Consider the following 13,708-nt stretch of genomic DNA (forward strand, 5'->3'; position numbering starts at 1 on the left):
AAACCTTTAAATTCCGACTAAATTCATTAATTTTCTTTTCAGCTTAGTCCCTTTATTAGTCTGGAGTTGCTACAATGGAATAACCCAAGAGCTTATCCAGCCATGTTTTACACAACAGATGCCCTTCCAGCTGCAATGCATCACTGGGAAACATCCAAACACACACATATATATTTGAGACTACTCAATTTACCTGTACCACATGTCTTTGGATTTGTGGAGGAAACCAGAGCACCTGGAGGACACCCACACAAACACAGGGAGAACATGCAAACTCCACACAGAAATGCCACCTGACCTAGCTGAGGCTCGAACCAACGACTTTTTTACTGTGAGGCGAACGTTCTACCCTCAGCGCCACCACATTGCCTGCAATTTAATTGTTATTCTAAAATTTGTTTTTTTTAGCCTACTGTTTGAAAGATAATGAAAAAAATATTTGCCACAAAAATAGTTAAATTGCAGAGCTGAGACTTAAAATATATATACATTTTAGAAAAAACTGTATATGGTGGCTGCATGGTAGTGCAGTGGGTAGCATGTTCGCCTCACAGCAAGAAGGTCACTAGTTCGAGCCTAAGCTGGGTCAGTTGGTGTTTCTGTGTGGAGTTTGCATGTTCTCCCCATGTTTGTGTGGGTTTGCTCTGGTTTCCTTTCTTTTAGCTTTGTGTTGTGCATGAGCAGGTGGCCAGTGTGTTTGCTGGCATTCCACGATGCAGACCGTACAATACAGCTCTATAAAAAAAGACTATAAATACTTGAAAGCAGAAACAGTTTTCTTCTTTTGGCGAGAAAATAATAGCATCCACTGCGCTCCCAGCAATGATCGTCAACAGGCACCCAATCAAAAAGGGTTATCTGCTTGTTCTGGCTGAAGGTTTCCGTAGTGTAGTGGTTATCACGTTCGCCTCACACGCGAAAGGTCCCCAGTTCGAAACTGGGTGGAAACAATCTCTAGCTTTTATGACAATTGTCAAATCATGCTTCTGTTGAGTACTGACGTTCACTGAAAACATTCTTTCTGCAGAGCGGTGTGAGGCTAGAAGTTTGAATTCAACTCAGTGTTTACCTCCCCTCGCGGTGTCGCAAACTTGCGAAGAATCTGATTTCTTTTAGCTTTGTGTTGTGCATGAGCAGGTGGCCAGTGCGTTTGCTGGTCCTCCACGGTGCAGACCGTACAAGACAGCCCTATAAAAAAAAGACTATAAATACTTGAAGCAGCACTGGCCTATTGGTTTCCGTAGTGTAGTGTTTATCATGTTTCCATTACACGCTAAAGGTCTCCTGTTCGAAACTGGGCGGAAGCATACAATTAGCTGACACTTTTGTCCAAAGCGACATACAATAGTGGAGGTATTCAACAAGACGAGGCAATGCATACGAAAAAGGGCTATTCATTCCAAGTAATTTGTTTGTGCTCAGAGAATTTAGTGCTGGAGTAGGAGTTTCGTTTTCTTTAGAGAGAGGGATATTCACCGGGGTTCGGGTGTACTCTGAAGAGATGGGTGTTAGCTGTTGTTTGAAGGACACCAGTGTATCCGTCATCCGAGTGGGAATGGGAAGGTGATTCGACCAGCGTAGAACATTGAATGAAAACATTGTGGAAAGTGACTTTCCCTCTCTCTGCCCTGCACCACAAGACAGTGCTCTCACCCTAACCGGAGGCTCCTGTGGTTATCACGATGGCTTTACAAGCGGAGGGTCTCCTGTTAGAAACTGGGCGGAAACATTCAGATTTGCTTTTACGCACATTCTCAATTGGCTCTCTACTCGCTGGATGATCCACGATACAAGGGCATGGATCTGTCAAATGTCATGACTTGACGTTGTACGAGGATTTGACGGAAAAAATGCCCTGCAAACCTTAAAAAGCAAAGGCATCCCAGGACAATTCTTTTGATCCCCTTTCAGTGCACTTGCATTAAAGCCCGCGTGATGCGGCACTTTGTCAGTGTTACTGTATCATTCGGACATGGGGGCAGAGAGTTAAAGATGGTGCTTCACAACTTGCCCAGCTCCGGCTGTCCAGCTCATTGGCGCTGCAGGCAGCTAAGCTGTGCTCGCCTCCTGGGTCTACGCCTAGTTTCAATAGCCAACACTTGACATCTGTCATTGCTTACGGCCACACCACCCTGAGGGGGCTATAGAGCAAACAGGAAGTGAGTTGGCAGCAGTAAGGAGAGAAAGGCTCTCCCCATTTGGTTTGTCTACCTTTTTGTTTATTGACCTTGAGTGGTTTGTTTGTTTGTTTTATTTTTGTCTTTAATAACCACCTAACAGCAGCATTTTGCTGTCTGAAGGGTGGTTATGTAGTGTGTTTAATTTTTAATCATGGACAGATTCCCCAGCAACGACATGGAAATGGAGGGACTTGCACGAAAGGATAAAGAAAATGGGCTGGATAATAGACAAAGAGATAAACAAAATGGCCTTGACAACAGACAAAGAGATAGCTGATAACGGAGCTGATTGGAGAAGGAAGAATTCTGGCGTTGAGACCCAAACAAACAAGGGAGGATGAAGTAACAGTGTGCTCTGAAGAGATGAGTGTTAGCTGTCGTTTGAAGGATACCAGTGTATCCGTAATCCGACTGGGAATGGGAAGGTGATTCCACCAGCGTAGAACATTGAATGAAAACATTGTGGAAAGTGACTTTCAGTCTCTCTGCGATGGCACCACAAGACAGAGCTCTCACCCTAACCGGAGGCTCCTGTGGTTATCACGATGGCTTTACAAGCGGAGGGTCTCCTGTTAAAAACTGGACGGAAACATTCAGATTTGCTTTTACGCACATTCTCAATCGGCTCTCTGCTCACTGGATGATCCACGATACTAGGGCGTGGATCTGTCAAATGTCATGATTTGACGTTGTACGAGGATTTGATGAAAAAATGCCTCTGCAAACCTTAAAAATCAACGCCATCCAAGGACAATTCTTTTGATCCCCTTTCGGTGCACTTGCATTAAATCCCGCGTGATGCGGCGCCTTGTCAGTGTTACTGTTTTATTCGGACATGGTGGCAGGGAGTTAAAGACTTCAGCCTGAGCGCACTGCCACAGGTTCGGTTTGTCAGAAGTGGGATTCTAACCGACGTCTCCAGAGGAGACTGCGACCTGAACGCCAGCTGCCGAAGGATAGTCCGACAATATTTCACAAATGTTGAAGATGAGAGCCAATCGGAGCGATTCACTCCAACATTGTAGCCAATCACGTTGCAGCGCTTCAACATTTGCAGCCAATCGTGGACCGGAATTCTCAACATTTTCAACATTTGACCAATCAGAGTCGAGACAATGTTGAAGCCGGGGGGCTTCCAAGATTCACCGCTAGGTGTGCAGTCAAACAGGTCAGTCAGATGTCAATCAATTTTCCGAACTGAGCCGAAGGTACACGAAGGAATGACGCGGTCCTCTGGAGGCGGGTCAGAGGTCAAAAAAGTTCATTGACCATCAGTGATATTCAACAAACAGCATCATTCGACAGAGCACAGCATCGTTTTGCTTACAGTAAAGGATTTTTTCCGATAGTGATTTCTTAAAAAAGGTAGGAAAAACTACACAATTGCACGAATTGATGTTTTAGTGTGTTGTATTTCAAATTTGGATACTTTAATTCAAAACCGTTTAATTTATAGGATATATTTTTTTTTTGAAAATATTTTTTCAAACATAATGCTACAAGCTTTGAGGGAAATTTATTTGTACATTTCTCTGTCTTCGTTGTATTTCCATTGCATTTCATTAGATGTTTTGTCCAGAATATTTATTATGTTTTGGATCTCTGATTAAAATGTATGTTTTTGTTTGTTTCTTCCTTGACGTTGAGCTTTTAAAACTACTTGCTACTTCAACACCCAATCAAACATGGCTCTTAAAATTTGTTTATTTATGTTTCATTTATTTTTTTCAGGTGAGCTCATTGGAGTGCAGTATCTGTTCCAGCAGACTGGTCAGGCACTGCAGAACATGAACCCAGACTGTCAGCAGACTGCTGAGCTCATTGAGGATCTCAATGTGGATGAGCGAGAAGAAGATGAGGGCTTCTGTGACATCAGTGAGGATCACACTATTGTTGATCCGGAGGCTGCTCTGTCACCATCCTCCTCCACATTGAGATCGGGTTCCTCCACTGCAGTCACCAGCAGTGTCGCTTCCTTGCCAGTCTCCACATGCCCTGCACTGGTCCCTGACCCACCTGCGCAGCCTGAAGAACCAATTTCACCTGTGCCCTTAGAGCCAGAAGAGGCTACGGAAGATGATGACGAAGACAATGATGATGACGACGATGATGATGGTGATGAAGAGACTGTAAGTCCCACTAATTTCTGTCTTTACAGTGATCTAGAATAATTTTAAAATAAAGTGTAAAGTCAAACACGCATCAGGTTTATTTCCGTAGTGCAGCTTCAACATGATAACAGAAACAATTATGGAATTATGCATTGAAAAATTTAATATGCTATTTTATTTTGTTGTGCTTTCATTAGGCTGTTGACTACCAAAATATTCCGGGCTTCCAGCATGTGGACAGGCTGGCTGAATATCTGGTTGAGCTTCGGACCCACAAAAGCCTCAGCCTCACCAACCAGGAGGCCAACGAGATCATTGGTCTTTGGCAAAGCCTGCATGACCAAGACAAGAAGCGGGTGGTGTATGCAGCTCGACACCAGAAGCGACTGCTGAGTGGGCGATTTAAAACACCCAAGAAGCCCACTCACACCCCTGGCGTGGAGAGCACTACCAGATGTGTGCTGGGTGCAAGCAGTGCTCCTGCTCAGTGGCCTGACTGTTGCCGTCTTGTGGAGACCATCTTTATTAGGCTTTGTACCATCCACCCTAGTCCCAAGCGAAAAGGCAAGGGAACCCTTTCAAGATGGTCTCTGATCCTGCAAGACTACCGCAGGATTAGGCAACTCGTACTGGGCAACAGCTTGGTAATGGGAGGTACATCCATGCAGCTGGTTGAGGTAAACCAGAATACCCTGATTCAGTGGTTTAATAACAGACAGAAGAAACAGGAGCTGTCTGTGCTGCTTCAGGGTATTCAGTTGCCTCAACACCTCCCAGAAGCCCAGGAACCTCTCCCAGTTGCCAAAAGTCTTCAGACAGAGCCAGACCAACCAGGAGAGCAGCACCAGTATGTGTTGCCAGAGAGCACAGCAGGTCAGGCAAGGCAGAGGCAGACATCTGTTGGACGACCCCCACTCAGACTCAAGGCACCAGTACAGACCCAGGTCATATTTACACCACCAGCACCTGGAGCATCGCTGCAGATGGTACCCAACATATACATCCCAGCTACACCAGGGTACCAGGGTATGCCGATGTTTCAGGGTGTACCAATGTTCCAGGCTGTGCCAATGGTCCAGGGAATCCCTATGGCCCAGGGTATCCCGATAATGCAAGGAGTGCAGATGGCCCAGGGTATCCCAATGGTGCAGGGGATGCCACTCAGACAGCCACCACTTCAGCCAACAATGTCCAGTACCAGCTCACAGCCTGCTGCATCACCATCCACATCTGGAGCCATTCCCAAAAGACCGTACCGGAGAACTGTTCAAGCGAACACTTGTAAAAAGTGTGGGCAGTTCAAAACAAATGCCACAGGCCATAGCCAACTCAGGGGCAGGGTGTACTGCCCACAGACTGAAACTTTAACTAAAGAAGAGTGGCTAGAGGAAATGAAAAGGACCAACCCAAAATAATGTGTTTGTTTGTTTGTGTATGTATATAGTGTAATAGTTCTTCAGTTTATTCAATTTCACTTGCTGTTAGTTTATATTTCTATTTCACATTTTCTTTAAATAGTGTTTTTATTTTGTTGACATTTTATTTAACTTTTATATTTTTTATGTGTGTGTGTGTGTGTGTGTGTGTGTGTGTGTGTGTGTGTGTGTGTGTGTGTATAGTGTTTACAGTTTATAACCATAATAATTCAATTTATTCTATTTCACTTGTTTTTTTGCACATTTTACTTTTTAATAATTTATTTTGTTAACATTTTATTTAACTTATTTATTATTTATATATTTGTGTGTATTTATATAGTTTATAACCATAATAGTTCTACAGTTTATTCTATTTCACTTGTTGTTGGTTTCTATTTTATTGCGCATTTTATTTAAATAGTGTATTTATTTTGTTAACATTTTATTTAATTTATTATTTATATATGTGTGTGTGTGTGTGTGTGTGTGTGTGTGTACAGAGTGTATAAAGTTTACAACCATAATAGATCTTCAATTTATACTATTTCACTTGTTGGTTTCTATTTTATTTCACATTTTATAAAAATAATTTATTTTGTTAACATTTTATTTAACTGTTTATTATTTATGTGTATGTCTATAGTTTATACACTTTATAACCATAATAGTTCTTCAATTACCTTGTTTGATTCTGTTTTATTGCACTTTTTATTTAAAGTTTATTTATTTTGTTGACATTTTATTTAACTTATTTATTATTTATATGTGTGTGTATGTATAAAGTGTATACAGGTTACAACCATAATAGTTAAATTTATTCTATTTCACTTATTGTTGGTTTCTAAATTTATTTAACATTTTATTTAATTTGTTAATTTTGTATTTATTCTGTTAATATTTAACGTTTAATTTTTAAGAATTTTTATTCCATGTTCACTACTGTTTTGTTGACCATTGTTAAATAAATATTGCATTAATAAATGTCCTTGACTTTTAAGTCCACTTTGTGTCGGTTTCTGTTTGTATTTAACGTTTTATTAACATTGTTTATTTATATTGTTAAAACTGTATTATTAATAACTAATTTATTATTTTTACATTTTCTACTCTATATTCATTACTGTTCTGTTGACAATTGTTAGATAAATAATGCATATATAAATAACTAACTACTTGACTTTTAATTCCATATACACTATGCACACTATATACACACACATATATATATATATATATATGTATATATGTGTGTGTACACTATATACTCTATGACATTTCTATAGATCATTTGTACATCAAAATACAGAACAATAATAACCATAAGCATAACAATGCTACAACAACTACTAAATAGTGACACATTCAAGTTAGTATGCTTTATTTTTAATGAAAGAATGTCAAAAAACACAAGAATAAAGCGCTTAGGCATATTTTATTTACCTTGGAGCATTACACATTTAAACAGTTAGTTTATTGAGTAATAATTAACCAATAACAATAAACCGTCTTTAGCTGGATTCGAACCCCGGTCTTGGTGAGCACCTGCAATAGAAATCAATGTAACTCAAATTGCGTTGTTTTAACACAGAACAGTATCACTATACGTGACGTAAAGCAGGTGCAGGGAAGGCGTGTCCGGGAAGCTTAGAATTCACCCTTTCCTTTCTTCGTTTCTTCCCCCTCTTCTTCCCTTTTTCTCTTTCTTTCTTCCCCCCTTTCTTCCCTTCTTCCCCTTCTTTATTGGACGATTGTTCCCCAGCTTGAACGCAGCGCCTTAGACCGCTCGGCCATTCTGACAGGCTTGCCTGACTTAAGCTGTCTCCTGGGAACCACTCCGCAGCACCGTGACATGGAAGCTGGTGTTTCCCAGTTTGCCCAGGTCCAACAGTCTGCCTCGTTGGCGCAGTAGGCAGCGCGTCAGTCTCATAATCTGAAGGTCGTGAGTTCGAGCCTCACACGGGGCAAGGTGGTACTTTTTGGCACTTGGAAGCGCTTAGATGACTGGCCAGCATTTTTTATTCCCTTCCGTGTGGATCATGCTTCCCCAGGGCAAAAAAAGCTACAGCTCCTCTGGGGGCCAGGTGGTGTGAAGTTCCAACAACATTTCCTGAGTCTGAAGCATTGATGGTAAGATGCTCCCATTCCTATCACGGTGTCGCTTGACATTCGGCGTGGATCTGTCAAATGTCATGAATTAACGTTGTGCGAGGATTTGACGAAAAGTCCTGCGAATCCCATTGCCTTAAAAATCAACGGCATCCCAGGACATTCCACTACATGGCATTCCAAGACAGTACTTTTGATCCCCTTTTGGTTCACTTGCATTAAAGCCCTTGTCCATTGTTTTGTTCACATGCTTTTCCGAACTTTCATGGACAATACCTTGATCGCAAACGCCTTAAAACCTACAGTCTAAAGAGCCTATTAAGGTTGCCAGGGACACTGCTACGCTGCATAAACTTTGGCACAATGAGATTGATGCGGTGCTTTGTCAGTGTTACTGTATCACTCGGACATGGTGCCAGAGAGTTAAAGACTTGAGCCTGAACGCGTAGCCAAAGATAAGGTTTGTCAGAAGTGGGATTCGAACCCACGCCTCCAGAGGAGACTGCAACCTGAACGCAGCACCTTAGACCGCTCGGCTATCCTGACATGCTTGCCTGACTTAAGCTGTCTCCTGGGAGCCACTCCGCAGCACAAAGACATGGAAGCTGGTGTTTCCCAGTTTGCCCAGGTCCAATAGTCTGCCTCGTTGGCGCAGTAGGCAGCGCGTCAGTCTCATAATCTGAAGGTCGTGAGTTCGAGCCTCACACGGGGCAAGGTGCTACCTTTTGGCACTTGGAAGCGCTTAGATGACTGGCCAGCATTTTTTATTCCCTTCCGTGTGGATCATGCTTCCCCGGGGCAAAAAAAGCTACAGCTCCTCTGGAGGCCAGGTGGTGTGAAGTTCCAACAACATTTCCTGAGTCTGAAGCAATGATGGTAAGATGCTCCCATTCCTATCACGGTGTCGCTTGACGTTCGGCGTGGATCTGTCAAATGTCATGAATTAACGTTGTGCGAGGATTTGACGAAAAGTCCTGCGAATCCCATTGCCTTAAAAATCAACGGCATCCCAGGACATTCCACTACATGGCATTCCAAGACAGTACTTTTGATCCCCTTTTGGTTCACTTGCATTAAAGCCCTCGTCCATTGTTTTGTTCACATGCTTTTCCGAGTTTTTGTGGACAATACCTTGATTGCAAATGCCTTAAAACCTACAGTCTAAAGAGCCCATTAAGGCTGCCAGGGACACTGCTACGCTGCATAAACTTTGGCACAACGAGATTGATGCGGTGCTTTGTCAGTTTTACTGTATCACTCGGACATGGTGCCAGAGAGTTAGACTTGAGCCTGAACGCGTAGCCAAAGATTAGGTTTGTCAGATGTGGGATTTAAACCCACGCCTCCAGAGGAGACTGCAACCTGAACGCAGCACCTTAGACCGCTCGGCTATCCTGACATGCTTGCCTGACTTAAGCTGTCTCCTGGGAGCCACTCCGCAGCACAAAGACATGGAAGCTGGTGTTTCCCAGTTTGCCCAGGTCCAATAGTCTGCCTCGTTGGCGCAGTAGGCAGCGCGTCAGTCTCATAATCTGAAGGTCGTGAGTTCGAGCCTCACACGGAGCAAGGTGCTACCTTTTGGCACTTGGAAGCGCTTAGATGACTGGCCAGCATTTTCTATTCCCTTCCGTGTGGATCATGCTTCCCCAGGGCAAAAAAAGCTACAGCTCCTCTGGGGGCCAGGTGGTGTGAAGTTCCAACAACATTTCCTGAGTCTGAAGCAATGATGGTAAGATGCTCCCATTCCTATCCCGGTGTCGCTTGACGTTCGGCGTGGATCTGTCAAATGTCATGAATTAACATTGTGCGAGGATTTGACGAAAAGTCCTGCGAATCCCATTGCCTTAAAAATCAACGGCATCCCAGGACATTCCACTACATGGCATTCCAAGACAGTACTTTTGATCCCCTTTTGGTTCACTTGCATTAAAGCCCTTGTCCATTGTTTTGTTCACATGCTTTTCCGAACTTTCATGGACAATACCTTGATCGCAAACGCCTTAAAACCTACAGTCTAAAGAGCCTATTAAGGTTGCCAGGGACACTGCTACGCTGCATAAACTTTGGCACAATGAGATTGATGCGGTGCTTTGTCAGTGTTACTGTATCACTCGGACATGGTGCCAGAGAGTTAAAGACTTGAGCCTGAACGCGTAGCCAAAGATTAGGTTTGTCAGAAGTGGGATTCGAACCCACACCTCCAGAGGAGACTGCGACCTGAACGCAGCACCTTAGACCGCTCGGCTATCCTGACATGCTTGCCTGACTTAAGCTGTCTCCTGGGAGCCACTCCGCAGCACAGTGACATGGAAGCTGGTGTTTCCCAGTTTGCCAAGGTCCAACAGTCTGCCTCGTTGGCGCAGTAGGCAGCGCGTCAGTCTCATAATCTGAAGGTCGTGAGTTCGAGCCTCACACGGGGCAAGGTGCTACCTTTTGGCACTTGGAAGCGCTTAGATGACTGGCCAGCATTTTTTATTCCCTTCCGTGTGGATCATGCTTCCCCGGGGCAAAAAAAGCTACAGCTCCTCTGGAGGCCAGGTGGTGTGAAGTTCCAAGAGCATTTCCTGAGTCTGAAGCAATGATGGTAAGATGCTCCCATTCCTATCACGGTGTCGCTTGACGTTCGGCGTGGATCTGTCAAATGTCATGAATTAACGTTGTGCGAGGATTTGACGAAAAGTCCTGCGAATCCCATTGCCTTAAAAATCAACGGCATCCCAGGACATTCCACTACATGGCATTCCAAGACAGTACTTTTGATCCCCTTTTGGTTCACTTGCATTAAAGCCCTCGTCCATTGTTTTGTTCACATGCTTTTCCGAGTTTTTGTGGACAATACCTTGATTGCAAACGCCTTAAAACCTACAGTCTAAAGAGCCCATTAAGGCTGCCAGGGACACTGCTACGCTGCATAAACTTTGGCACAACGAGATTGATGCGGTGCTTTGTCAGTTTTACTGTATCACTCGGACATGGTGCCAGAGAGTTAGACTTGAGCCTGAACGCGTAGCCAAAGATTAGGTTTGTCAGATGTGGGATTTAAAACCACACCTCCAGAGGAGAATGCGACCTGAACGCAGCGCCTTAGACCGCTCGGCCATCCTGACATGCTTGCCTGACCTAAGCTGTCTCCTGGGAGCCACTCCGCAGCACCGTGACATGGAAGCTGGTGTTTCCCGGTTTGCACAGGTCCAACAGTCTGCCTCGTTGGCGCAGTAGGCAGCGCGTCAGTCTCATAATCTAAAGGTCGTGAGTTCGAGCCTCACACGGGGCAAGGTGCTACCTTTTGGCACTTGGAAGCGCTTAGATGACTGGCCAGCATTTTTTATTCCCTTCCGTGTGGATCATGCTTCCCCGGGGCAAAAAAAGCTACAGCTCCTCTGGAGGCCAGGTGGTGTGAAGTTCCAAGAACATTTCCTGAGTCTGAAGCAATGATGGTAAGATGCTCCCATTCCTATAACGGTGTCGCTTGACGTTCGGCGTGGATCTGTCAAATGTCATGAATTAACGTTGTGCGAGGATTTGACGAAAAGTCCTGCGAATCCCATTGCCTTAAAAATCAACGGCATCCCAGGACATTCCACTACATGGCATTCCAAGACAGTACTTTTGATCCCCTTTTGGTTCACTTGCATTAAAGCCCTCGTCCATTGTTTTGTTCACATGCTTTTCCGAGTTTTTGTGGACAATACCTTGATTGCAAATGTCTTAAAACCTACAGTCTAAAGAGCCTATTACGGCTGCCAGGGACACTGCTACGCTGCATAAACTTTGGCACAACGAGATTGATGCGGTGCTTTGTCAGTTTTACTGTATCACTCGGACATGGTGCCAGAGAGTTAGACTTGAGCCTGAACGCGTAGCCAAAGATTAGGTTTGTCAGATGTGGGATTTAAACCCACGCCTCCAGAGGAGACTGCGACCTGAACGCAGCGCCTTAGACCGCTCGGCCATCCTGACATGCTTGCCTGACCTAAGCTGTCTCCTGGGAGCCACTCCGCAGCACCGTGACATGGAAGCTGGTGTTTCCCGGTTTGCACAGGTCCAACAGTCTGCCTCGTTGGCGCAGTAGGCAGCGCGTCAGTCTCATAATCTGAAGGTCGTGAGTTCAAGCCTCACACGGGGCAAGGTGCTACCTTTTGGCACTTGGAAGCGCTTAGATGACTGGCCAGCATTTTTTATTCCCTTCCGTGTGGATCATGCTTCCCCGGGGCAAAAAAAGCTACAGCTCCTCTGGAGGCCAGGTGGTGTGAAGTTCCAAGAACATTTCCTGAGTCTGAAGCAATGATGGTAAGATGCTCCCATACCTATAACGGTGTCGCTTGACGTTCGGCGTGGATCTATCAAATGTCATGAATTAACGTTGTGCGAGGATTTGACGAAAAGTCCTGCGAATCCCATTGCCTTAAAAATCAACGGCATCCCAGGACATTCCACTACATGGCATTCCAAGACAGTACTTTTGATCCCCTTTTGGTTCACTTGCATTAAAGCCCTCGTCCATTGTTTTGTTCACATGCTTTTCCGAGTTTTTGTGGACAATACCTTGATTGCAAATGCCTTAAAACCTACAGTCTAAAGAGCCTATTACGGCTGCCAGGGACATTGCTACGTGGATCTGTCAAATGTCATGAATTAACGTTGTGCGAGGATTTGACGAAAAGTCCTGCGAATCCCATTGCTTTAAAAATCAACGGCATCCCAGGACATTCCACTACATGGCATTCCAAGACAGTACTTTTGATCCCTTTTTGGTTCTCTTGCATTAAAGCCCTCGTCCATTGTTTTGTTCACATGCTTTTCCGAGTTTTTGTGGACAATACCTTGATTGCAAACGCCTTAAAACATACTGTCTAAAGAGCCCATTAAGGCTGCCATGGACACTGCTACGCTGCATAAATTTTGGCACAACGAGATTGATGCGGTGCTTTGTCAGTGTTACTGTATCACTCGGACATGGTGCCAGAGAGTTAAAGACTTGAGCCTGAACGCGTAGCCAAAGATTAGGTTTGTCAGAAGTGGGATTCGAACCCACGCCTCCAGAGGAGACTGCGACCTGAACGCAGCGCCTTAGACCGCTCGGCCATCCTGACATGCTTGCCTGACCTAAGCTGTCTCCTGGGAGCCACTCCGCAGCACCGTGACATGGAAGCTGGTGTTTCCCAGTTTGCCTATGTCCAACAGTCTGCCTCGTTGGCGCAGTAGGCAGCGCGTCAGTCTCACAATCTGAAGGTCGTGAGTTCGAGCCTCACACGGGGCAAGGTGCTACCTTTTGGCACTTGGAAGCGCTTAGATGACTGGCCAGCATTTTTACATTTACATTTTACATTTAGTCATTTAGCAGACGCTTTTATCCAAAGCGACTTACAAATGAGGACAAGGAAGCAATTTACACAACTAAGAGCAACAATGAATAAGTACTAAAGGCAAGTTTCAGGTCTGTAAAGTCTAAGAAGGGAAGTGTTAGTAGTTTTTTTTTTTTTTTTTTTTTTTTTTTTTTTTTTTTACAATTAGTGTGATATTCAAAGAGGCAATTGCAGCTTAGGAAGTGAAGTGGAGACTAAATAGTTGAGTTTTTAGTCGTTTCTTGAAAATAGCGAGTGACTCTGCTGTTCTGATGCAGTTAGGGAGTTCATTCCACCAACTGGGCAGATTGAGCGTGAGCGTTCGCGAAAGTGATTTTTTCCCTCTTTGGGATGGAACCACGAGGCGACGTTCATTCACAGAACGCAAGTTTCTGGAGGGCACATAGATCTGCAGAAGTGAGTGCAGATAAGAAGGTGCTAGGCCAGAAGTCACTTTGTAGGCAAACATCAGAGTTTTGAATTTGATGCGAGCAGCAACTGGCAGCCAGTGCAAACGGACTAGCAGCGGAGTGACATGTGCTCGTTTA

At 44.4% G+C, this 13,708-nt stretch overlaps 3 protein-coding genes and 10 non-coding genes across 13 annotated transcripts in view; 10 read left to right on the forward strand and 3 right to left on the reverse strand.

Annotated features, from left to right (window-relative positions):
• LOC141381693 (uncharacterized) overlaps nt 1-13,708 on the reverse strand; it is an 835,171-nt gene that overhangs the window by 771,065 nt on the left and 50,398 nt on the right. The gene's annotated exons all lie outside the window — the stretch shown is intronic.
• zgc:173705 overlaps nt 1-13,708 on the forward strand; it is a 129,939-nt gene that overhangs the window by 69,748 nt on the left and 46,483 nt on the right. The gene's annotated exons all lie outside the window — the stretch shown is intronic.
• On the forward strand, nt 878-950 carry trnav-cac (transfer RNA valine (anticodon CAC)). The gene has a single exon. It is a non-coding gene; the product is annotated as a tRNA-Val (tRNA).
• On the forward strand, nt 3,685-6,018 carry LOC101883862 (uncharacterized). The gene is made up of 2 exons (XM_087248657.2): nt 3,685-4,309; nt 4,489-6,018. Exons 1-2 carry the CDS (start codon nt 3,866-3,868, stop codon nt 5,704-5,706), a joined length of 1,662 nt encoding a protein of 553 aa, XP_087104783.1. The 5' UTR covers nt 3,685-3,865; the 3' UTR covers nt 5,707-6,018.
• trnam-cau (transfer RNA methionine (anticodon CAU)) lies at nt 7,601-7,673 on the forward strand. Its single transcript has one exon. It is a non-coding gene; the product is annotated as a tRNA-Met (tRNA).
• Nucleotides 8,456-8,528, forward strand: trnam-cau (transfer RNA methionine (anticodon CAU)). The gene has a single exon. It is a non-coding gene; the product is annotated as a tRNA-Met (tRNA).
• trnam-cau (transfer RNA methionine (anticodon CAU)) lies at nt 9,309-9,381 on the forward strand. Its single transcript has one exon. It is a non-coding gene; the product is annotated as a tRNA-Met (tRNA).
• trnal-cag (transfer RNA leucine (anticodon CAG)) lies at nt 9,987-10,069 on the reverse strand. Its single transcript has one exon. It is a non-coding gene; the product is annotated as a tRNA-Leu (tRNA).
• On the forward strand, nt 10,164-10,236 carry trnam-cau (transfer RNA methionine (anticodon CAU)). The gene has a single exon. It is a non-coding gene; the product is annotated as a tRNA-Met (tRNA).
• trnam-cau (transfer RNA methionine (anticodon CAU)) lies at nt 11,017-11,089 on the forward strand. The gene has a single exon. It is a non-coding gene; the product is annotated as a tRNA-Met (tRNA).
• On the forward strand, nt 11,870-11,942 carry trnam-cau (transfer RNA methionine (anticodon CAU)). The gene has a single exon. It is a non-coding gene; the product is annotated as a tRNA-Met (tRNA).
• trnal-cag (transfer RNA leucine (anticodon CAG)) lies at nt 12,826-12,908 on the reverse strand. Its single transcript has one exon. It is a non-coding gene; the product is annotated as a tRNA-Leu (tRNA).
• Nucleotides 13,003-13,075, forward strand: trnav-cac (transfer RNA valine (anticodon CAC)). The gene has a single exon. It is a non-coding gene; the product is annotated as a tRNA-Val (tRNA).

The sequence above is a fragment of the Danio rerio genome, chromosome 4 (genome assembly GCF_052040795.2).
Source record: "Danio rerio strain M-AB ecotype USA chromosome 4, GRCz13ab, whole genome shotgun sequence".
NCBI lineage: Eukaryota > Metazoa > Chordata > Actinopteri > Cypriniformes > Danionidae > Danio > Danio rerio.

Coding starts and splice junctions, on each gene's coding strand:
- LOC101883862 (XM_087248657.2), top strand. CDS start 3,866: ATGGCTCTTAAAATTTGTTTATTTATGTTTCATTTATTTTTTTCAGGT. Junction 4,310..4,488: donor ATGATGGTGATGAAGAGACT/GTAAGTCCCACT, acceptor TGCTTTCATTAG/GCTGTTGACTACCAAAATAT.